The 24,050-nt window shown below is 36.7% G+C and overlaps 1 protein-coding gene across 2 annotated transcripts in view; it reads left to right on the top strand.

Moving 5' to 3' along the window:
* The window catches only part of fndc3b.S (fibronectin type III domain containing 3B S homeolog), a 190,444-nt gene extending 171,618 nt beyond the window's left edge, over positions 1 to 18,826 (top strand). For both annotated transcript variants that reach the window (XM_018265699.2, XM_018265698.2), the window contains exons 24-26: positions 8,693 to 8,859; positions 11,781 to 11,908; positions 17,531 to 18,826. In XM_018265699.2, coding sequence (XP_018121188.1) covers positions 8,693 to 8,859; positions 11,781 to 11,908; positions 17,531 to 17,842 — 607 coding nt within the window. In that variant the 3' untranslated portion in view covers positions 17,843 to 18,826. The remainder of the gene's footprint in view (positions 1 to 8,692; positions 8,860 to 11,780; positions 11,909 to 17,530) is intronic.
* The last annotated feature ends 5,224 nt before the right edge of the window (positions 18,827 to 24,050 follow it).

Raw genomic sequence — 24,050 nt, 5'->3', positions numbered from 1 at the left:
TTATTGAAACTATAAATGAATTAGGGCCTCACGGGACCCCTATACTTCCTGGGGCCCCCTGGAGCTGCAGGGTCTGCTTCCTCTATAGATACACCCCTGATCCAAACCTTGGCTCTTATTCTGGGTTTTGGGTAACCGTGTGTGACATCTACTAAATTCTTCTATAGTGGATGCATACTGTAAATAGTAGATGGTAAAGGGCTATAATTTGGTCCAGTGCTGAGCGTGAAGAACAGCAGTAATTTTTGGGAGTGCAATTTTCAGCCTAGTTGGATAATATTTCAGTTGCAGTTACAGGGCAGATGGTAGACTTCTCTGAAAAGCTTAGATTTAAAGGAGAATTAAATAAGTAGTCTAGAAATGTTGTACATTATGTTTTAGACTTCTGTACCAGCCCAAGGCAACAACTTCCCTTTAGCAGTAAAGATCTGTGTCTCCAAAGATGCCCCAGTAGCTCTCTGAAGACAGGTATGCATTTCCATTCTAATTAAATGCTTATTTATTTAGTACAGGTTACATTAAAAATTAAAAGCAAGCTTCCATTAATACCATCTCAAAACAGCAGCACTGCTGAGGTACACTACACCTAAAGCTTTTGTTTTCCATAAAATAAAAAAGCTTCTTTCTCATTTATATATAATATAGATATTGGGCAGACTGTCAAACGGCCTCATACATCCAATAAGCTGTTGATATGTTCTGGATGGCTGGCGGCTTTTATCAGACCATACGTTTTTAGCATTTTCAGCTTTTGCACTGTTTACTACATTTTCCCTTCAAATCTTATTATTGTTTTTCATTCTGTGTGAAGTCCTACTTTTTCTTCCTCTCAAAATTGTCTGATTTTCAGATCAGCAAATGGGTACATGCAGAAAATTGCCTCTTATTAAATCCCAAACTCTTCTGTGGTTCTGGCCATGGGAAACAAAGATGACAGGGCTAATCAACCAACATACTTAAAGAGTGACAGTCAATGGGGCTCTGAAGCCTAACTCAAAAGAAAAAGTTTTGATTATAATTTTCAGTAGAGTGACACCCTAAACTCTAAATCTAGCCTGTTCCAGGAGGCAGGAGAAATTTAACAAATAGTGTAGGAGCTTGGTTAGACAGTACAGCTGGATTCAAATATGCATGCAGCGTATCTAAAACAGCACAAAGCTTGCTGGTTAAATTAGTACATATCTTAGATGTGCTTCAGAACCCAGTGCTTGAGCTAATTCCTGTACATGAGAAGTGTAACAATTGGTAACTTGGTAAATTGAGCATCATATTTGGTGTTCCTTAATGACTCCAGCAGCTGTATTCTTATCCTTCTGCCTTTTACAAAAAATAACTCACAATTTATGTCATAATTATGCTCATGGGACATAGGCTACACATATTCTACACCAGCGTTTAGTGTCCGATTCTGCCAGAGCTGCCTCCCATTCATTTGAAGGGAAGACACATGACGGTAGGTGTATGTGGTGGTTTGCGCTTCTTTGCTAATTTATGAGCAAGTGGAGTAAACAGCAACAGGCTTTATAAATGCTCATGGAAATATCCATCAAGGAACTACTACTGCTGCTGCTGTTATGAGGAATTTAATAAACTTTTTTGCTTTGAATGCATTTAATATAGGTTAGTGTCGATTGATTATTTAGTACCATATCTCTGTAATAATAATAATAAAACAGCACATTGTACTTGATCCAAACTAAGATATAATTAATCTTAAACTTATTGGAGGCAAAACAATTGGTTTAATTCATGTTTAAATGATTTTTAGAAGACATAGGGGCCCATTTAGTTCGAGTGAAGGAATAGAGGAAAATTAATACGAATTTCGAATGGTCGAATATGGCTACTTCAACCATCGAATGGGCTACTTCGACCTTCGAGTACGACCTTTGAATCGAACGATTCGAACTAAAAATCGTTCGACTATTCGACCATTCGATAGTCGAAGTACTGTCTCTTTAAAAATTTCTTCAACCACCTAAAACCTATGGAAGGTCCCCATAGGCTTCCTAACAATTTCCTGATCGAAGTAATATCCTTCGATCGATGAATTAAAATCCTTCGATTCGACGGATTTAATCGTTTGATCGAAGGATTATTGCTTCGTTCGATAGTAGGAATAGCGCAAAATCCTTCGACTTCGTTATTCGAAGTCGAAGGATTTACCTTCGACGGTCGAATATCGAGGGTTAATTAACCCTCGATATTCGACCCTAGGTAAATGTGCCCCTTAAAGGAGAAGGAAAGCTACGGAGGCATTTTATTGCCAATAGATTAGCTGCAATAGTGCAAGCTAGAATGCTATATTTATTCTGTAGAATGTTTTACCATACCTGAGTAAAAAGCTCTATAAACTCTCTGTTTGTTTAGGATAGGAGCTGCAGTATTAACTTGGTGTGACATCACTTCCTGCCTGAGTCTCTCCCTGCTCTGGGCTCAGATTACAGTAGAGAAGGGAGGGGGGTGGGGAAGAGGAGCAAACTGAGCATGCTCTTGCCCAGGGCACGGAGGTTTAAGCTGAAGGCAGGAAGTCTGATACAGAAGCCCATGTGTACACAATAGAAGGAAAGAAATGCAGTGTTTCTTTTGACAGGGGACTCAGAGCAGCATTACTTTTAGGGTTTACTGGTATATTTAGGTGGACCTTTCTGATAAGGCTTACTTAGTTTTAACCTTTCCTTCTCCTTTAAGGTCAAGAGATTCAAATTACAGAAACATTTTTTATCTAGAAAAGCCCAGGTCTTCAGCATTTTGGATAACATGTTCCATACCTTTACCATAGCTACAATTCGGTTGCAATCTTATAAAAACCTTTTTATGTTTTAAACATTGATGCTTTACATGCAAAATGTCTAGCTGCATAGACTCTAATTGCACAAAGCCCTGCACAATGTACTTTACACCTTACCCTAAGATGAGCTTCAGAATGCCCTACATTCTCTGAAATTAACAAATAGACGTCTATAGTCTACGTTGCAATGGAATCCGTTTCAAGTGTGGAGGTGCATCGTATAAACATGCCATTTTTTGCTTTTTTTCACCTTGCAATCCCCACTTGTAAATGAGGCCTCTGAATCAACGCAGCAGAGATTGCTCTTTTTATTATTTCATGTTTAACAAGCAGCTTGCCATATCAAAAAGCAGTAGAATAATGGTAAAGGTCAGATAATTTGTTTTCCACCTAATTTGAAGAGCATCCAAACTAAGATATAATTTATCCTTATTAGAGGTAAAACAATCTTGTTTGGGTTAATTAATGTTTCAATGTTTTTTTTAGTAGACTTAAGGTATGGAGATCCAAATTACCGAAAGATCCCTTATCTGGAAACCCCCTGGTCCAGAGCATTAGGGCAGAGACACACACTCAGATTCGGGGAGATTAGTCAACCAACGAAAAATCTCCTCTTCTTCAGGGCGACTAATCTCCCTGAACTGCCTCCTGCCGGCTAGAATGTAAAACACCGGAGGGATGGCAATTGGTGCGCTTCGTTTTCCGAAGTCGCCCAAAGTTGCCTCACAAGGAAACTTTGGGCCACTTCAGAAAACAAAGCGTTCTGAGTGCCATCCTACTGGCGATTTAAATTCTAGCTGGCGGGAAGGCAGGGGAAGGCAGTTTGGGGAGATTAGTCTCACCGCAGAAGAGGAGATTTGTCACCGGGCAACTAATCTCCCCGAATCTGAGCGTGTGTCTCTGCCCTTATGGTTAACAGGCCCCATACCTGTATTTCATCACATGAGACCTATAAAATGTGTATATGTGTAAGTTCTGGTTTCTGAACACCCAGTATATTGGGAAACAATCTTTTAGGGTTTGTCTTCCCATCACTGGGCAATAAAGAACAATGAGAAATAGCACATGATAAGATTAATTACTAACATGCTTAACTACCCCAATACAGTAACCCATGGAAACAAATTAGCTTTTGTAAAGTCTATTATAAGTTAGTCTATATTCAATATATATCAATATTGGTAAATGAGCCTTACTTTATACAGTATGGGGCTAATTTATGAGAGTCTAGTATTTATTTAATGAGCAGTAACTATGCTCACCATTTGGTACAAAAAATACAGATGCTGTCAGATCTACCAAGCTGCTTTCTGTGCTGGAACAATTTGTTCTAGTGCTAAAAAGACCTGTCTGAATCATTAATACTCCAATTAAAAGTTTTCTGACAGTAAGGTCAAGACTTAATAACTGTAAAAACAATACTGAACTGCTGCAACTCCATCAGGATTCCCCCATTCAAATGTTAATGACTCTTCCTCTATGTGTCCCCTTCCAGTCTGATGAAACGCTTTATGGTGTAATGTGCCATGAAGAACTATAACATTTCCCTAAAAAATTGCGTAAACATTTGTATTTGTTTAGTGTTGCGTCTCCCTTAGTTACCGTACTACCTAGGGTTGTGCCTCCCCTTGTACATATAAACATGTACAGTATGTTGTATGGCAATAGATATGTGCTAGCCATTCATTTATTTTGATTTTACATGTCCAATTTTAATGGGCTACGGTGTCAACCCAGTTGGTGGAGACAATAGGAACCATTTATGTATTTATTTATCTGGTATGTTTGTTTCTGATCAGCATATTCTTGCCTGTGTCTCATGTAATTCTTACTTGACAGCAATGTATGAATTCCTTCAGGGTGTGTAAAATATGCAGAAACTGTTGGTTTTGTTACAAGAAAATAAGTGGGTGGATTCTCCCGGAATGACAGTAATGCACTGGCTTTTAAGTTTAATAGTGAACATTCTGAGAAAAGAAGATTTCTTGTGTACTTTAAGGCTAGGTTTCAATTGCTATAAGTGTTCAGTAGGTTGGAAAGTAAATGGCAGCTGATTGCTTCCCCGTATTACAGAGGGGGATCGTCAGAAATAAATTCATACACGTCCAGTTATTTATATATTGCACAATGTAAATGTACACTGTAAGGACGACTGCACACAAGGGGCAAATTCACAAAAGCGTGAATCGGCTAACGCTAGCGCAAATTCGGCAGCATGATTTAATTTCGTTACTTCTCCGATTTACTAACGGGCGCTGACGTAAATTCGCTAGAGAAGTGGACCTTCTCTAGCGCTACTTCGCACCCTTGCGCTAGGCGAAGTTGCGCTATGGCGAAGGGACGTAACTACGCTAATTCACTAACTTGCGCATTTTACTGAGCGTTACCTCTTGCGCCAGACTTCCCTTCACCACATCAGACCAGGCGAAGTGCAATAGAGTAGATAGGGATTACTTCAAAAAAAGTTGAAATTTTTTCTGACGCTGGCGTCTTTTCATTTTTTAAGGGTGATAGGCTGAAAAAGATCGTAAGGTACCCTCCTTCCCCCCTACATTTCCTAACATATGGCACCTAAACTATACAGTGGGCACATGTATAGGGCAAAATAACACCTCTATTTTATTTTATGAAGCTTTCCCAGGCTTGTGTAATGTAATGTATTTGCTGCTACATATACGTCCATTGTACTTTAACTTGGAACCATATGCAAATTAGGCATCGCTAGCGTAACTTCCCTTTGCTTGACAAATTAACGCTAGTGCAACTTCGCTACCTTTCGCCTCCCTGAGCGCAACTTCGGATTTTAGTGAATTAGCAGTGCCCTGGCGAAACTTCGCCTGGCGAAGTGCGGCAAAGCATGCGCTAGCGCAACTCCGCAGGTTAGTGAATTTGCCCCAAGGTGTTTTGTTAGCCACACAGGGTGACAAAATCCTGGATAGACCATTTCTATATGAAAATCATTGTAATTCTCACAAGCGTGTCATGCCACAGTGACTATTTTAACCAGGCCTGGACTGGCAATCTGTGGTTTCTGGCAAATGCCAGAGGGGCTGCTATAAGGTCCCATAGAAAGTCAGTATTTAGTGGGCTGGTGGAGGCTGTTTGGGCCTCTATGTGGGCTGATTGGGCCTCTGTGTACCTGAAATGCCAGGGCCTATTTTAATTCTCAGTCCGGACCTGATTTTAACCCTAATATGTATTTACTGAGATGCAAAAATTTTGGTTACATATTCAGAGCCTTATCAAGATGTATATATATGTGTGCTTGTATGTGTGTACAAGTATGGGATCCATTATACAGAAAGCTCTGAAATACAGGAAGACCATAGACTTAATTTTAACAAATTATTTCCTTTTTTTCCTGTAATAATAAAACGGTACCAGGTATTTAAACCCAGCTAAGATATAATTAATCCTTACTGGAGGCAAATAGCCCTATTGGGTTTAATGTTTAAATAATTAATTTTTTGGTAGACTTAAGATATGGAGATTACAGCAAGAGCCTTTATTTGGAAAACCCCAGGTCCCAATCAGGTCCCAATCAGGTCCCAATCATTCTGAATAACAGGTCCCATATTCGTGTATAAAATTCTACCAACGCATACAGTATATTTTTTAGTATTAGACATTTTTACACACACATAGCATATGTTTGTATACATATAGCATTTATGTAACTATTTTATGCAAACATATATATTGGCATATACCATTTTTAACAAAGCTGCTTCTCTTTTTCTTGCTGCATAAACCATATAAAAGCCAGCGTTAATGTATGGAAACAAAACCTTAAGGGCAACATTAGAAATGCATTAGAAATGCAAGAATGCAATTCATTTACACAGTGATTCAGTTAAAAGGCAGCCATGTTGCACTGCATCCCAGTGCTTTAAAGGTCAGAATGGTTTTAGATTAATATCATTACTTTTTTCTTTTGTTTAAAAAAAAACACTAGTTTATAAAACCTCATCTCTATTGTGTATTTTAATCTTCCACAGATACAGACGTCTGACTATAATCATGTATTTGTAACAGAACATCCAGCAGTTTCTAAATATCAACAAAATACTGTTGGGTTTGTTTAATTCTCACCATTTGGTGAGCTCTGTTCCTTTTGGAGGAGCTCCGGCTGCTCACTATGTTTCTTTTAAATTGTAAGCTTGGATTTTGTGTACACCAGTATCAAATAATGTATTTGTTTTTCTCTAATTGGCCAAGCACACATCCATTTCTTTCCTTCTCTCCATTTCCTCCCTTCTTTCACTGTTTTCACTTGTGTAGATAAGGTTGTGTCTTCTACCAGCAAAGATATAGTGGATATAGGGAATATTGTCCCAAAATATAAGGACATTAGAAATATGAAGTAATTCCACAATTAAGGCACAAGTCTCATGGCTGAGTGCCTTTATACAGAGCATGGCTCCCATGGTGACTTCTGATATTTTCTAATTTTAAAGAATGGGTACATTATATTTTTTTACAAAACACAAGTGTCAGTGAGAAGTATGATTTAAGATAAATCACTAAACACTGGTTATAACTGATGAAATACTTTAAGCAAGTTAATAAGACAGGAGGAGGAACCAAGCAGAGCACACACAATGTGACGTATTTCCTAATCTCGTTGTGTACAAAAGAATTGGCAAAAGCATCGCTCAGTCCAGGACTGAAACTAGGAGTAGGCAGAAGAGGCACATGCCACAATACATGGGGAAAGAGATAATGTATATAAAAGTCGCAACATTTATACTAAATTGTTCCTCCTTACATACATGAGCTCAGCATTATGGCTCACAACTTGGAGGGTACGTGCACACCAATCAATTAATTTTGGGACACAATATAGTGGGCCTTATGGTTGTACATTACTTTAGTCGTGGATATGCAGAGTGTTTCTTACAGCACGTGTACACCTACATTGAACATCATTGGCTGGATATTTTTTATATAATATCATTTTTTAATTACATTTTTAATAATAATGCTGTAAATTTTATGCATTAAGCCATATGTATATATTGTGTTAAGGGATAACCACAAATTGTTATTGAATAGAAGAGGGTGCCTGTTTACCCCCAGGAGTGTTTTTATGGGTTGTGGGTATTTTAGGTACAGGCCCTAATTTATGGCAAGGCTGCAAAGGCGTGGGCCTAGAGCAATGATCCCCAACCAGTAGCTTGTGAGCAACATGTTGCTCTTCAACCCCTTGGATGTTGCTCACAGTGGCCACCAAGCAGGTGCTTATGTTTAAGTTCATTGCAAGCTTTAGTTGCATGAAAAAACATGTATACTGCCAAACAGAGCCTCCTGTTGGCTGCAAGCCCACACAGGGAGTACCAATACCCAATCACAGCCCTTATATCGAAGCCCCTTATATCGAAGCAAAAAATTTTGCACGCTTGTGTTGCTCTCCAAAATTATTTTAGTCTGCTCCTATCGGGAGCACTAAGGACTAGGCACAAGCAAGATTTTCCCCTGTTATTCCAATCTTTGTGTGCCCTGTACCAGTGCTCCGGATGTAGGAAAAGAGAATGCACAGAGCGTGATCCTAAAGGAGGGGAGGGGGCGATGGAGGACTCCAGCATCCATGCGCCACGAGTAGAAATCTGGCCCTGTTAGGTATGCCTCAATAAATTCATGTTATTGTAGTGGCTGATGAAAAAGGTTTGTAATTTATATCTTTGTGTATTTTTTTTTGTGGCATGGAAAGTATTTCATCATCATCATCATCATCATCATTTATTTATATAGCGCTGTCAAGATACGCAGTACAAAGTATTTCATAAAGAGGAATGTTTATAGCCCGTACAGTGTATTTTCTTGGATGTGGTATTTTTAAAAGAATTATGCAGTAGATGTGCTTATAAATGAACTCTCTGATATTTTTTTCCTACTTTGTAGGTTTCTTCCCATCTACAGAGGACCAAGTCACACATATAAGGTACAGAGGCTGGCTGAGTTTACTTGTTACAGTTTCAGAATACAAGCTGTAAATGATGCAGGAGAAGGACCATTTTCTGACATCTGCACTTTCAGCACAACAAAGTTAGTGCCTCCAACAATTAAAGGTGAGAGGTTAAAGACAGTAGGAGTCCTGAGCATGCAGAATTAATAGGTGAAGCTGTTGTTCATTCTTTTACAGCATAGTACAGTAATGACACCTTTATATTAAAAGAACATATTTCAAGATATAGGACTTTGGACCTGGGAGTTATTGTACAAAAAAATAGGAAGGCATCCGTGTTTTTATTCCTTTAAGCTCTTGTTTAACAATCTCTCTTTTTTATAGTTTTGGCATGTTACACATACTGGCTCTCACCCAAGCACTCCAAAAGATGTTTTGTTTTATTAAATGAAAAGAGCTTGTTTTCTGCCATACTGTCTATTAGCTAAAGATAAATAAAAAAAAAAATTTATGATTTTTAGTGAAGGGGTGCCATTTGACTGATCTTTGCCTATTTCCTCAAGCTCAATAACCACATTACTGTGTTAAAAATTGCTTTCCTCTCATTTTCTTAAGAACTACCATTCCTAATCCAATATTAATGTTATTACCATAGAACAAAAACACTGCTCTCCACTATCATAGCTTGGCTATTCAAATCCACCCTGCAGAATAGTATATACGAATTACTTTGTGTTTGCTGGAAAAAAGAAAACTATAGTGTGAGAGTGGGTCTAAGTGTGACCATGACCAATTAACATACTTCAACAAAAATTTTTCATAGAAAAAAAAAAACTTGACATTTTCAAGATTTATTGAACTCCTCTTAAAAGTCCAAATAAAAAAATACTCCATCTTAAACCTGCCGAGGTCATGTAGAAGTCAATGGCCCGTTTACAACTGGAAGATATGGTCTGTGCAGGGTTTCATACAATAATCCGAATAATTCATGGCGTTCGGGCATAATCCAAAAAAAAAAAATCTGAGTTTTTGGTTGTCAAATCCTAAAAGATCGTTCAATTCAGATTTTGTTTTTTTACAATTTTATGGAATCTTTTCCCACACCTGATTTCTTTGAGTGGATTTATTGATAAATATGGTAAAAATGTGCACAGGAGTTTTAAGAAAATAGCGAGACATTTTTGGATTTTAGTAAATAACCACCTAAATGGAACCAAGGTGGAATGTAGAGATTTGTTCTAAATATGATCACTGCTATGAATAATTGAGTTCTCATTGTGACTTGGCTGGTATCCCCATACACAAACCAATATGGTTTATTTTTTATCCTGGGTGCCAGTCCAAAATCCTGGTCAAGAAAGAGTCTGACTTCCAGAATGAAAGCTCCTACATACAAAGGAATCTGTACCCAAGCTACCTACGATCTTACATGTTCTGATAATAAAGATCATAACAGAGCCCTCTGAAACAGGGAATTCAGGAATATGGAAGGGGGATTATTGATCCTTATGACCATAATTTTTCCTCTGCAAAAACTCATATATTCTGGGAGATGCTTTATTTAAATATGATTGTGGTTGAATTATAGCTTTTATTGTTATATCACTTGCAACAGTGCACTTTCAATAGACAACCGGGATCTTAGATGTTTTATGGATGATTCATGATGACAATGGAATGTGATTTGAATGAAGCCTCTTTCTTAAAGGTGTTGTTCACCTTCCAAACACTTTTTCCAGTTCAGTTGTTTTCAGATTGTTTACCATAAACAAAGACTTTTTTCAATTGCTTCCCATCTTTTAGTTTTTTACCAGTTTTCAAAAATGTAAGTTTGAAGTTGATGTTCGTGTCTCTGGTGTTTCAGTCTGGCAGCTCGGTGATCCAGGAACATCAGATCTGTTACAATTTGCTACATTTAGTTGATACAATTAGTTGATACATCTTTGAGCAGTATCTGTGGAATATTAGCAACTATTGTATCAATTCTAACAGCCGCCTTTAATGAAACTCAGGGATTCTGCTCAGCAGGGACACAGATAACAAATGTATCAACTAAATGTAGAAATTTAGAACAGTTAATGGGACATTTTATTGATCATTTGTTGATTTATTATACAGTACATTAATAATTCATTAACACATGTTGTGTGGATGCTGTAAAAGATCTAATCACTCCAAAAGTTCCATTCAGTAATATAAGCAACCCAAGTTACCATAAGATGGACATAATAATAAAGACTATGGGGGAATGTAATAAAAGTCAGTAACGGAAAAAATATTCGCAATGCGAAAAGTTATGCCTCTGTGCAACTAAATTTGCCTTTCTGCGAAATTTAATATAGCTTTTGCGCACCCGAAAACTGTTTAGTGACCACTTCCGACAGTGGAAGAAGGTTTGCGAATTTTATAGTTAGCCCCAGTGCGCAGTGAATGTAATAAAACTTCTTACTGAAAAAGTCGTTATGTTTGTTCCAAAAGATTACAACACCTTCAAACACTTCTTAAAAGTGGGAAAATGCTCTTTGCGACTTTTATTACATTCCCCCCATTTATTTGGCCATTTTTCCGCATGTACGTTTTATCAACTAAAACGCTAAAACCTAATTTGTACATAAAACCTGTCACAATGGCACTTGCAAGAAGCCACTCGCTGTGAAATGTAAATACAAACTAATTCTTGCTGTTAAAAGGAATGTTTAATTTTGCCAGAATAATAGAGAAATGAGAGCAGAATTCATTGTACACATGGAGCCGGGTTCTAATTACCCCACAGCTAAAAAAAAAAAAAAATAAGCAATAAAATGTCTTTTCTTAAAATGAAAATATTCTTTACTTGTTAAGACTTTTTTTAATAGAATTTTGTAGGGTAGTGGGGGGGGAATTGATCTGAAATTTATCTTTTCCGGGTTTGTGGTTTTAACTGTGTTATCTGCCTTCGAGGGATCAGAGACTGAGAGTCTTTATGGTTATTTGACAGGCATGCTAATTGCTTTGCCTCATATTAGTATTAATGATACTGTGCTCCAATATGCTTTTAGTGTGTATTTTATCTTTCACTAAAACGCTGCTATATTTTTTTTTTAGCACCGCGAATCACACAATTAGAAGGAAATGCATGTGAAGTCACATGGGAGTCTGTTTTACCAATGAAAGGGGATCCGATTGCTTATATATTACAAATCCAGGTTGGGCGAGAGGCTGAATATAAGCAGGTAAGTTATGCAACTGTAATCTCATGTTATTATTCTGGGACCATAGCTCTTTGCAGTGATCAGAATTACAAGTGGCACCAAATGAACTTGAACATTCATTTTGATATATAGAAGGTACACTATAAAAATGCTAATTGTTTGAATGAATGTAATAAATCACGGAGTGCTACAAAGATAACCCAATAAGAAATGATAGCAGTCCCCAAATGAATTTTGTTGCAAGATGAATTTCATCATAGGAATTCTCATATTTTTGTAATAAAGCTTTCCATTAGCATACATGAGATAAGTTGCATTAAACAAACAAGTATGTAAGAGGGGAATGAAAAATCACATTTTTTTATATTAAATTACCTCAGTGCAGTTTCTAAATTATTTTGCAATCAATTGTTGTTCTGCACGTTATAACATTTGATTTGGTAACAAAATGTTACAGAAATATTTCCATTATTTTTCTTGTTAGGGGTGTAATATATATATATATATATATATATACACACACACAAATATATGTTATTTACTAGTAGACTAGACACACTTTTACCCAACAATTTAAGTAAAGCTTGACAAAAAAGCAGCGCTTGCAACTATTCTTGCAACTTTCTTTTATGATTATTATTATTATTATTACCATTTATATATAAAGCGCCAGCACATTTCACAGCGCTGTGAAGTAAAAGTGTTTATACAACAAAATCACATTAATTACATACATAGAACATATGGAGTTATATACATCACAACCAATACCGGTACAAGAGATGAGAAAGGCCCTGTGCAAAAGAGCTTACAATCTAAAGGGAAGGGAATAAGACACAAGGTGTGGGAGTGGGCAAGATCAGAATTAAGTGAGTGAGAGATATGGTAATGTATGTGGTATTGTATTTGGTAGTTAAGCAGAGTGAGGGTAGGCTTCTCTAAAGAAGTGCGTTTTGAGAGACCTTTTGAAAGCAGAAAGGTTGGGAGAAGGTCAGACAGACGTGGGAGAGAGTTACAGAGGGGGGTGCAGCCCTTGCAAAGTCTTGAATGCGAGCATGTGAGGAGGTAATGAGAGAAGAGTTGAGTAGCAGGTCAGTAGAGGAGCGTAGTAAGCGGTTGGGTGAGTATATAGAGATGAGTTCACAGATGTAGGGTGGGGCAGAGTTTTGAAGTATTTTGAATGTCAGGGTCATTAATTTGAATTTGATTCTGAAAGGTAGTGGAAGCCAGTGTAGGGATTGACAGAATGGCAAGGCAGAGGAGGAGCAGTTGCTGAGGTGTATGAGCCTCGCAGCAGTGTTCATTATGGACTGGAGAGGCGACAGTCTCTGGAGGGGAAGGCCAATTAAAAGAGAGTTACAGTAGACTAAACGTGATATGACGAGAGAGTGAATAAGAATTTATCATAATAAAGAAAATTGGAAAAAAATTGCCACCTAAAGCATGCTGAGATTTTATAGAAGTCAGTAGGAATTGTATATGAAGCATTCAAGGAATTTGATGTTTGAGGGATTTTTTTTTTCAGTTTGATATTTACAGCCTTATTAAAAATGAATGGGGCAATTTGATTTTTGTTTCTAATAGACTTTTTCCCCATAACAAAACATGCTCTGTCATATACCATTTGGGATCTTTGGGCAGATTATCACTTTCGGGGAACGCTCAGTTACCTTAAATCCTCAGCATCCGGGCAATAACTAAGCCCCAAGAATCTGAAATCATTGTATTCAGCAATACTTGCTTGTGTCCAGACAGGGACCAATTGATCGTTTCTGTGTCTAATGATTTCATAGGCCAGCCTTGTGCTTTTAGATAAGCCCACTCCAGTTATTTTGGGGAATAGGCATCCTTTGGCACAGCCATTGTTGCGGAAGTGCTGCTGAATTGCGCATGCATCACATCCAGGATTCTTTTTCAAGCTACAGCATTTATGAAATGTTTAGCAATTGGCCGAGTTAAGTTCTGTTATTGTTGTGAGTTTACTGCAACTGAAGACCGAGGCTACAATTGTGCCATATGCCATCGAATATGAATAAAATGGCAGTTTCGAGTTTGGGGCTCAATATTCAGACATACTAAGGGGCACATTTACAAAGCTCGAGTGAAGGATTCGAATTAAAAAAACTTCGAATTTCAAAGTGTTTTTTTGGCTACTTCGACCATCGAATGGGCTACTTCGACCTTCGACTACTACTTCGACTTCGAATCGAACGATACGAACTAAAAATCGTTCGACTATTCGACCATTCGATAATCGAAGTACTGTCTCTTTAAGAAAAACTTCGACCCCCTACTTCGGCAGCTAAAAGCTACCGAAGTCAATGTTAGCCTATGGGGAAGGTCCCCATAGGCTTGCCAGCGTTTTTTTGATCGAAGGATATTCCTTCGATCGTTGTATTAAAATCCTTCGAATCGTTTGATTCGAAGGATTTAATCGGTCGATCGAACGAATAATCCTTCGATCGTTCGATCGTAGGATTAGCGCTAAATCGTTCGACTTCGATATTCGAAGTCGAACGATTTTAGTTCCTAGTCGAATATCGAGGGTTAATTAACCCTCGATATTCGACCCTTAGTAAATCTGCCCCTAAAAGTCACTAAAAGGTGAACACCCCATATAAAATGTGAAGCTAATTGTATTTATTAGGTTTTTTTATTTAAGTTATATGGTAAACCTGCCTCAAAGGTCAAAAATCATCTTACATAACTGAATGTAAAGTGCTAAAAATATCAGTGATGCAGTGCAGGGGAATTATGATAAATGGAGGAGTGTTTTAAATAAATTGCCAGTTAATTTGTGGCATTTCTGTCACATTCTGCATCATTGGCATGCCAAGAAAATCTTTGTACCTTGTGTCATAAGCTTGTCTGCATTGTTGTAAAATGTGAAGAAGGATGAATATGTTTTCTAGATTATAAATATTTTCATCATGATAATAATTTAGTGCAGAACGAAGAATGACTGGGAAATGTGGGAACGGATTCAATTTAGTGTCAGTTAGAACACAGCTTTTAAGGGAGGTCATTTCAGTTCACTGCGCTGATTCCTCTTTGATTCTTCACTTATTATTATCATTTCGCAGCAGAAGTGTCTTAGCTTGACAGATGAACTGGGATACCTTCGATTGGGGTTCTAATAACTCCTTTTGTGGTAATACAATGAAATGATAGGATAGAAAGATATAGATAGATAGACAGACAGACAGACAGACAGACAGACAGACAGACAGACAGACAGACAGACAGACAGACAGATAGATAGATAGATAGATAGATAGATAGATAAGGAAGGGAGGGCCTCTGCATCTTTAAAGGAGAAGGAAAGCTCCAAGACAGTTTATTGCCAATAGATTAGCCACAATAGTGCAAGCTAGAACGCTATATTTATTCTACAGAATGCTTTACCATACATGAGTAAACAGCTCTAGACACTGTCTCTGTTTGTTTAGGATAGAAGCTGCCATATAAGCTTGGTGTGACATCACTTCCTGCCTGAGTCTACTTACAGCTCTGAGCTCAGATTACAGCAGGGAGGGGAGGAGGGAGGGGGAGAGGAGCAAACTGAGCATGCTCAAGCCCTGCCCTGGAGGTTTAAGCTGAAAACAGGAAGTCTGATAAAGAAGCCCATGAGTACACAAAAAAAAGCAAAGAAATGCTGTGTTTCAGAGCAGCATTACTTTGAGGGGTTACTGGTGTATTTATATAGACCTTTCTGATAAAGCTTACTTAATTTTAGCCTTTCCTTCTCCTTTAACAGTATGCGCTATAGTAAGGGATATTTCATACACTGATAAATACCCTTGTCATTTATTGTATAAATCTGAATGTTGATTTTTAAATCTTTTGCATCTTTTACTCGATTGATCTTCAGTTATGAAAAATGTGAAATACAGGACACATAAATATAACCGTTTCTATAAAGATCAGTGACAAACTAATAATTAATGACATTTCAGCGTGAAAAAAACATACATTAGAACCAATATCTTAAAGGGATTCTGTCATGATTTTTATGGTGTCGTTTTTATTTCTAAATTCCACTGTTTACACTGCAAATAATTCACGCTACCATATAAAATTTAATTCCTGAACCAGCAAGTGTATTTTTTTTTAGTTGTAATATTGGTGTGTAGGCAACATCTCAGGTCATTTTGCCTGGTCATGTGCTTTCAGAAAGAGCCGGCACTTTAGGATAGAACTGCTTTCTGGCAGGCTGTTGTTTCTCCTACTCAATGTAACTGAATGTGTCGCAGTGGGACACAGATTTTTACTACCAGGGAGCTGTTATCTGGTTACCCATCGTTCTGCTGATAGTATGTAGCAGGGCTATTTTATTGCTTAGGGTTGTTGTGGCTAATAGCCAGACATGCTCTTAAGAGGTCTTGTAGATCATCATCACTATTCGGTGCCTTTCAATGAATTGCATAGAGATATTTAGGTGGTACAGTGCAACCAACTATATGCCAGTAAAGGAAAAATCACTTGCTAGTCTTCCCATCTACCCCTGTTGCTCCATTCATGCATGTGTCTGGTTCTACAAATTTGTTGGGTCATTGCCCATCCCTACTGTCCAGACACCCTTATACAACATGTAACTTAGTGGCCCCACCCTTAGGCTGATTCAACTGGGGAAGGAGTGGATCGTCTTTGCTTGTGCCTGACTTGCAGTTTTACTGAAAGAAGAATCTTTTTAATCAAAATTTTATTTTAAAGGACACTTTTTTTTTTAATATTGTATATGTTTATCCAATGAAACATCAAAAGAAGCTGGCACAAGCCTGGACCACACCAAGTAGAAGAGCCGAAGTAAGATGGTAAAGGTTAAAGACGTACATTTTATTTTCAATAACTAAGAACCAAGGCCTGTCTTTATCTAAATATTTTCTGCTACAAACTCTGATCAAATACGCTCGGTTTTTTACTCTTATTTATTATTAAATTTCCAGAAAATGTTCTTTGCGCTAAAAAAAAATCCGATTTTCATGATTTTTTTCGGATTTTTGATACGATTTTCACAGATTTTTTGCCCGAAAACTCGGGGAATTGCTCGAAACCCAGCGCACATCAAAAAAATCATTGGGACTTCTCCCATTGACTTATATGCAACCTGGACAGGTCTGAGATGCCGGATTTTCTGATTCAGGCTTTTCCATCCTCGGGGTTTAATAAATTCCAAAAAATTTGTGATTTTTTTTAAAAGTCCAATTTTATAAAAAAATCACAAATGTTCACAGCCTATGACTAAGGGGCACATTTACAGTGCCTCTTCGATGGTCGAAGTACCCAAAAATTAATTTGAAGTTTTGAAATTCGAAAATTTACTTTGAATTCACTTCGACCCTTAGTAAATGTGCCCCTAAGTGTCCTTGGTAGACACGAAACGCGTCAGGCCTTGGATCTTAATTATGAACAGTAATATGTAAGTTTTTAACCTTTACCATCTGACTTTGGTTCTGCAACTTGGTGTGGTCCAGGCTTGTGCCAGCCTCTTCTGATGTTTCCTGGTATTTGCTCCCTCTGCTGAAGGTCTGGGGCTTGTACATACAGTGAGTGTTAAGCTTCTTTAATGTACTCAATGTACTTCATACACTGGTTCCCTATTTTCATATTTTGTACATTTATCCAACGTCTTGCCTTTTGTAGGTATATAAAGGAGAAGACACATTGTTCCAAATCTCAGGTCTTCAAACAAATATGGATTACAGATTCCGAGTATGTGTATGTCGTCGCTGCTTGGATACCTCACAGGAGCTCTCTGGATCTCTTAGTCCATCGGTGTCTTTTGTAATGAGACAAAATGAACTCATGCTCCCAGGAGACGTATCACGTTTGGACAGCTCTAAATTCAAGAGCATGATGCCTACTGATGAACAGTTTGCCATTCTCATCGTTTTAGGCTTTGCAACATTGTCTGTTTTGTTTGCTTTTATACTTCAGTACTTCTTCATGAAATAAATATCCAACACATGTTTGAGGTACAAAGTTAACTAATGCTACGCATTATAATCCAGACATTTAACCAGTTATTCATTTTTTTTAAGAAATACAAACTTTTTGATTTTTTTTGTTCATTTTTAATTCATAATGTTACTGTTTAAGCTAGATACACTCAACGTGTTTTGATGCACCTTTTTGAAATACTGATCCAAGTAATGGTTTCAGAACCTTTTACATTTTGATATTAAAACCTTATTCAACAAGCACAAATCATCAGAAGCTATAGCTTATTAGTCATATCAGCTGACCCAATTCATACAAGCTGATTTGCTCATCTCCGTTTTAATAGTATATACATTGCAAAGTATTTACGAACACTGGGCAATTTAGCACCAGTTCAGCAACCTATAGCAAGCCGACATTATTGTTATGGGTTAGGTGCACTATGGTCCAGCATTCATAAATCAGCGCCAATATCTCTAAATCCTTAAACATGTTAAAAAAAATGTAAAGCAAAGTTTAACGCAAAAGGGCAGTGTGCAATAGAAACCCAAGAAATTAAGCTCTTACAAGCTGCATTAATATCTCCCAGCTCAGTCTGACCAAAATGTTCTATACATAGTCATAGAAAGTCATAAAACTGTTTAAATGTGAAAACCTTTAAGTATATGATTTAAAGTTGTATCTAAAAAAAAAAATACAAATGTAGAAAGTGAAAAAACTATGAAATGATCATTTTTATATTTGCGTAGGTGAAATACTTGGTTAGTGATAATAGCACTAAAATACTGCTGAAGAGAATTTCTTTTAGGTATAACAGGTATGCTTAGCAGTTAAACTATTTCCTTTATAGTAGCAAAGGAGGTTACTAAGTGCTGGCTGCCGGTTATGCTTGCCATTATTAATATGATGTGATTAATGTAAATTATATTATATGACACTAAAGGGCAGATTTATCAAGGGTCGAAGTGAAAATTAGAATTGAAAAAATTAGAATTTAAAAAAATAAAATTTTGAGCTAATTTTTGTGTACTTCGACTAAGGAATAGTCCAAAATTGTGAAAAAAATTAGAAATGTTGAATATCGAAATTTATCACTGGCTCGTTAAAAATTCAACTTCGACCATTCGCCATGAATTCGAACAAATACAGACTATTCACCTGCAAATAAAACTTCAAATTTTTTTTTAATAAATTCGACCCTTGATAAATCTGCCCTTAAGGGGCAGATTTATCAAGGGTCGAAGTGAAAATTAGAATTTTGAAACTTGAATTTTCAAGTTTTTTTAGTAAAATAAAAACTATTCTAGGGAATAGCTAAAATTTGATTCCAGTTTTTTAAAATTTATCATGTATTGGCGATTTAAGAATTCGAATTAAACTATTTGCCACCTTAAACTTGTCCTGGGATCAATTTGAAGTTGTTTGCAGCTTTCCTGAAAATCCATTTTTTTATGGAGAAAAAACTTGAATTCGATTTGAATTAGATTCGAGTTTGCGGGTCTATCCCATTCACCTGAGTTTAAAAAATTAAATTTTTTTGATAAATTTCAGTTGCTTGAATTTGGTTGAATTTCAAGCTAATGTTAGTTTAAAAAAACTCAGAATCCGATCCTTGATAAATCTGCCCCTAAATAATGTTTAGAAAAAATTCATACATTGGCAATGAAGAAAAATAAAGGTCCGAATAAAATTCCTAGCAGAGAAGGGAATTAAAGAAATGTTTGCGACAAAAGAAAAAAAAAACATTGGTGGGGTGTGTAAGACTGGTAGCGGAAGGGTAAATGAACATTATAAGCTATTTTTGATTATACGTACAGTGCCTTGACTTTATATAGTCAATGACATTGTGATGAATATACCTTTCTGCTTTGCAAATGTTTGCAAATCCTGGGGAAAAAAAAACCTCTATTCTTTAATATGGCATCAACTGACGGATAGTCCAAGACATGAAATTCTTTCTAATTCAAGCAAAGATGTACAGTACCTCAGGGAAATCTATCAGCTGAAGGTGCAACTCGTTTCCAAAAGGGTGCAACAGACACAGAGCATATACCCTGCTTTTATAGAACTGTATAAATCTTCTCTATTTTTGCTGCTTTATTGTGCCTTGTGATAGAATTTAATGGTTGCTATTCTTTGAAATATAGGGGGTTATTTACTAAACTCCAAATGCAAAAATCACGAAAAATTTGTGATTTTTTTTTTTATAAAATCGGACTTTTAATTAATTAAACCCTGAGGATGGAAAAGTCTGAATCTGAAAATCCGGCATCTCCGACCTGTCGAGGTTGCATATAAGTCAGTGGGAGAAATCCCAATGATTTTTTGATGTGCGCTGGGTTTCGTGCAATACCTCGAAGTTTTTGGGTGAAAATTACGAAAAAATGGTGAAAATAGGATTAAAAAATCGTGAAAACCCCGATTTTTTTCCCGCAAAGCAAATTTTCGGGAAAATGTAATAATAAATAAGCTTAAAAAACCTGAGCGGATTTTATCAGAGTTTGTAGCAGAAAATATTGAGATAAATTCGGACTTTGATAAATAACCCCCATAGTGTCATATCCCTGCAGTGTATCAGCTTGCAAAGTCCATAACCAAAGCAATGGGGAAAAACAATGATAATTTGTTTTAGATTTATTTTTTAAAATATTAAATACAGTACTTTAAATTCCAACTACAGTGCAATCTTTTATTTATTGTTAAAAAATAAAAAAGTACTAATTTTTGTAGCACATTATATAAATATATATATATTTTCAGTTTTGTAAGTTTAGGCCAATTTTTACTTTTTACCATTCTAATTGTTATCGATCGTATGTTTTATTTCAATTCTCCTTGAGAAAATGAAGCGCATGTTAAACCACAAACGTGATTTCACAAACGTTTACGTGTAACCGAATGCTCTAATCATCTCTATCCACTAATCATGCTGTGTGGCTGTAATGATGTAGCAACTATACAACTGGTTCTGTAAAAATATATGTAGCGCCAAATATATTAACATACTGTAGTTTTGCCAACTAATGGGGGGCGTTGGGTATACCAAGTCCTTGTTATTTTTTATTTAACTGTATTTCTTTTTTTTATATATATATATCCTACTCTCTTTTTTGCAAACGAGAAAAAAAAAAGATCTTTTTGTATTTTATTTTTAAAAAAAAATTAAGTCATAATTGTCCCATTATTCTTTTGTAGTTTTACATATGTTACTTAAGCTTATGCTGCTACCTTGAAAAAAAGAAAAAAAAGAAGACTAGAAGAAAACAGTTGAGATGGAATGTTTCTGAATATATTTTTTAATGCTTGATTTCAAAGCAGCATTATTACCTTTGTTATTCTCCCTCTAAAGAGGGGTTCCGCCCTCTCACCTGATATAAATCTATATTATCAGCCGAATGCCAAAGTTTATTGAAAGGCAAACCTCAAACTCCTTTGCCGTATCCGTATGTTCAGTGCAATATTCTAATTGTGGTACACTTTTAGCGCAACAATAATAACAGAGCAGCGCCCTACCTTAATTCGTCCAATAGGAACGCTGGGGCTTGCTTTAAGTTGGTACATCAAAATATTTAATTGTTGTATATAATAATGCTGCGTTGAATAATAAACAATCACTGTTCTCTTGCCAATAAGGTGTTATACTTTAATAATAAGCCACTATATAGAATTGTTATACATATATATGCAATGAGCAATATATTTATTGGCCAGTTCATGAAGATGCGTTTTTATTTTAATTTTTTTTTCTTTTAAATAACAAATGTTATTTTTATAAACCATCTTCCCTGTGACCATTGAAGTGATGTGACTGACAAATACATTTAAATATATTTTTCTATTTTCATTCCCCCCCCCCACACACACTATTTTAGTATTGCTATCAACACCAGGAAAGTCCATGACAAGGGGTGAACCAACGTGTTTCTAATTGAAGTATTATTCAGTTTTCCCAGCTCAGAATTGCTTTATACCCTAAACATTTGAATTCTCCTTGTGCAATTTATAAATTGTAATAAATAAAAAATACCTCACTGTTGGGCGTACATTCCAAGCGTTTCACGAGACATTCACACTTTCTTCTCTTTGTAAATTAAAGACTACTTTGTGTGCATTGTATTAAAGCCGCCATTATTAAATTCAATGTATAGATTTTCCAGAATTCTGCTTCAGTATGTAAGATGTAACTGTATCTCTAGTGTATATGTAATATATTTAAGCCCAATAAATGTTTTACTTCTTATGTACACGGTCTTTTGTTTAGCTGGTAGCAATATATATTTATTGAAAAGTTGTTTCCATTCTCCAACTTTAGGCACAATGTTATATTTAAGGATCAGATCAACTAAAATGGCAGTTGTACAATCCAGTGTATTTAGAGGAGAATTCAACCCTAAAGTTTAAAAACCCCTACCCCCCTACCCTACATAGACCCTCCTCCCCCAGCCTAAGGGGCTCATTTACTTAGCTCGAGGGAAGGAAAAGAATAAAAAAAAACTATGATTTTCGAATGATTTTTTGGGCTACTTCGACCATCGAACTGGCTACTTCGACTGCGACTTCGAATCGAACGATTCGAACTAAAAGTCGTTCGAATATTCGACCATTCGATAGTCGAAGTACTGTCTCTTTAAAAAAATCTTTGACCCCCTAGTTCGCAACCTAAAACCTACCGAAGTCAAGGTTAGTCTATGGGGAAGGTCCCCATAGGCTTTGCAATCTTTTTTTGGTTGAAGAAAAATCGATTGATGGATTAAATGCGGTAAATCCTTCGACTTCGATATTCAAAGTCGAAGGATTTACATTCGACAGTCAAATATCGAGGGTTAATTAACCCTCGATATTCGACCCTAGGTAAATCTGCCCCTAAGTGTTACCCCGGGCAAATGCCCCTAACTCTTTACTTACCCCTCTGTGCATATTCCAGCATCGGAGTTCACGGGCGCCATCTTCCTCTCTTCGGAATGAGACTGGCTTGTCGGCGCATGCGCAGTTGGAGCAGTTTTCTGTTTTGTGACAACTGCGCACGCGACGAAGCGCTGGTCTCATTACAAAGATTACCGAGGCGGCTGAAGATGGCACCCGTGAACTCCAATGCCTGAATCTGCACCGAGGGGTAAGTAATAGTGATGGGCGAATTTATTCGCCAGTCACAAATTCGCCGAAAAAATTTGCCTTTCACAATGTAATATTCTTCGTTAGGCTTTTATTGGTTTGCGAATCTTAAATGCGCATTGCGAACCTTTAACACCGGCTCAGGACTTCTGTTAAATATTTTGTTGCACAAAATGGTTTGCGATTGCGAAATTTTGTTACATACACTGCGAACATTTGCAAAAGCAATTTGGTCGCAAACTTTGTGAGGAAGTCTTTGAGGTCTTTAATCAGTCACAAATGGCGCAAACATGGTCGATAACATTCGCAAAGTTTTTTCCGGCCGTTATTTTTGCTACTGATGATGAAAATTGAGGTTTCACTGTACATGTTAATAATAATTTTAATAATAACAACAATAATAATTATTCATTGTTTTAGTATTCTTTTAGTATTCTTTCACATCATCATACTCTTTCCCTAAAGGGAATCATTATGATGTAAAAATTGAACTTCTAGACCTCTGAGGGTTTAAGATGAGTCAGTCTGTTATACACTATTGAATCTCAGTCTCTAATAACTGCATTTCATCCCAAACATGGGGCGACTCTCTGTCATCTCCCTTATATTCGTTCACAAGTTCATTCAGTCCAATTAGCCATATCTACAGTATATTACCAAAATGACTTCTAGGCTCATTTATTCGAAGCATCAAAATTATTCATAAATGTCAAGTAACCTTTGGAGTTGGCATCATCTTTACGTGCAGGGAATGACTGAACTCTCAGGTGCAGCAGGACTCATTTCCATGGTGATCAACGAAGGTATTTGAATGAACAATTCTTTTCTCTGAGCAATGCTAATTCTTTCTTGTCCTACACTCAAAGTAAAATATTCATGAAAATGTCCCTTAAAAGGGGATGTAAAGTCAAAAAATGAAATTCTTTTAATGGGTCCACTGTCTAAAAATAAACCTATCGTCAATATACTTCCATTAAAAATTCTGTACCTTTTTCATAGAAATCATGATTTTCTGCGCTCCAGCTCCCCCTTCTCTCTGCATGAATTCCTTGTGTTTCTGAAACAAATACACCAGTTGCATAGTTCACGGCAACAGGACATTACAGAACAT

Source organism: Xenopus laevis, chromosome 5S (assembly GCF_017654675.1).
Source record: "Xenopus laevis strain J_2021 chromosome 5S, Xenopus_laevis_v10.1, whole genome shotgun sequence".
Lineage (NCBI taxonomy): Eukaryota > Metazoa > Chordata > Amphibia > Anura > Pipidae > Xenopus > Xenopus laevis.
This window is presented reverse-complemented; position numbering and strand designations above follow the sequence as displayed.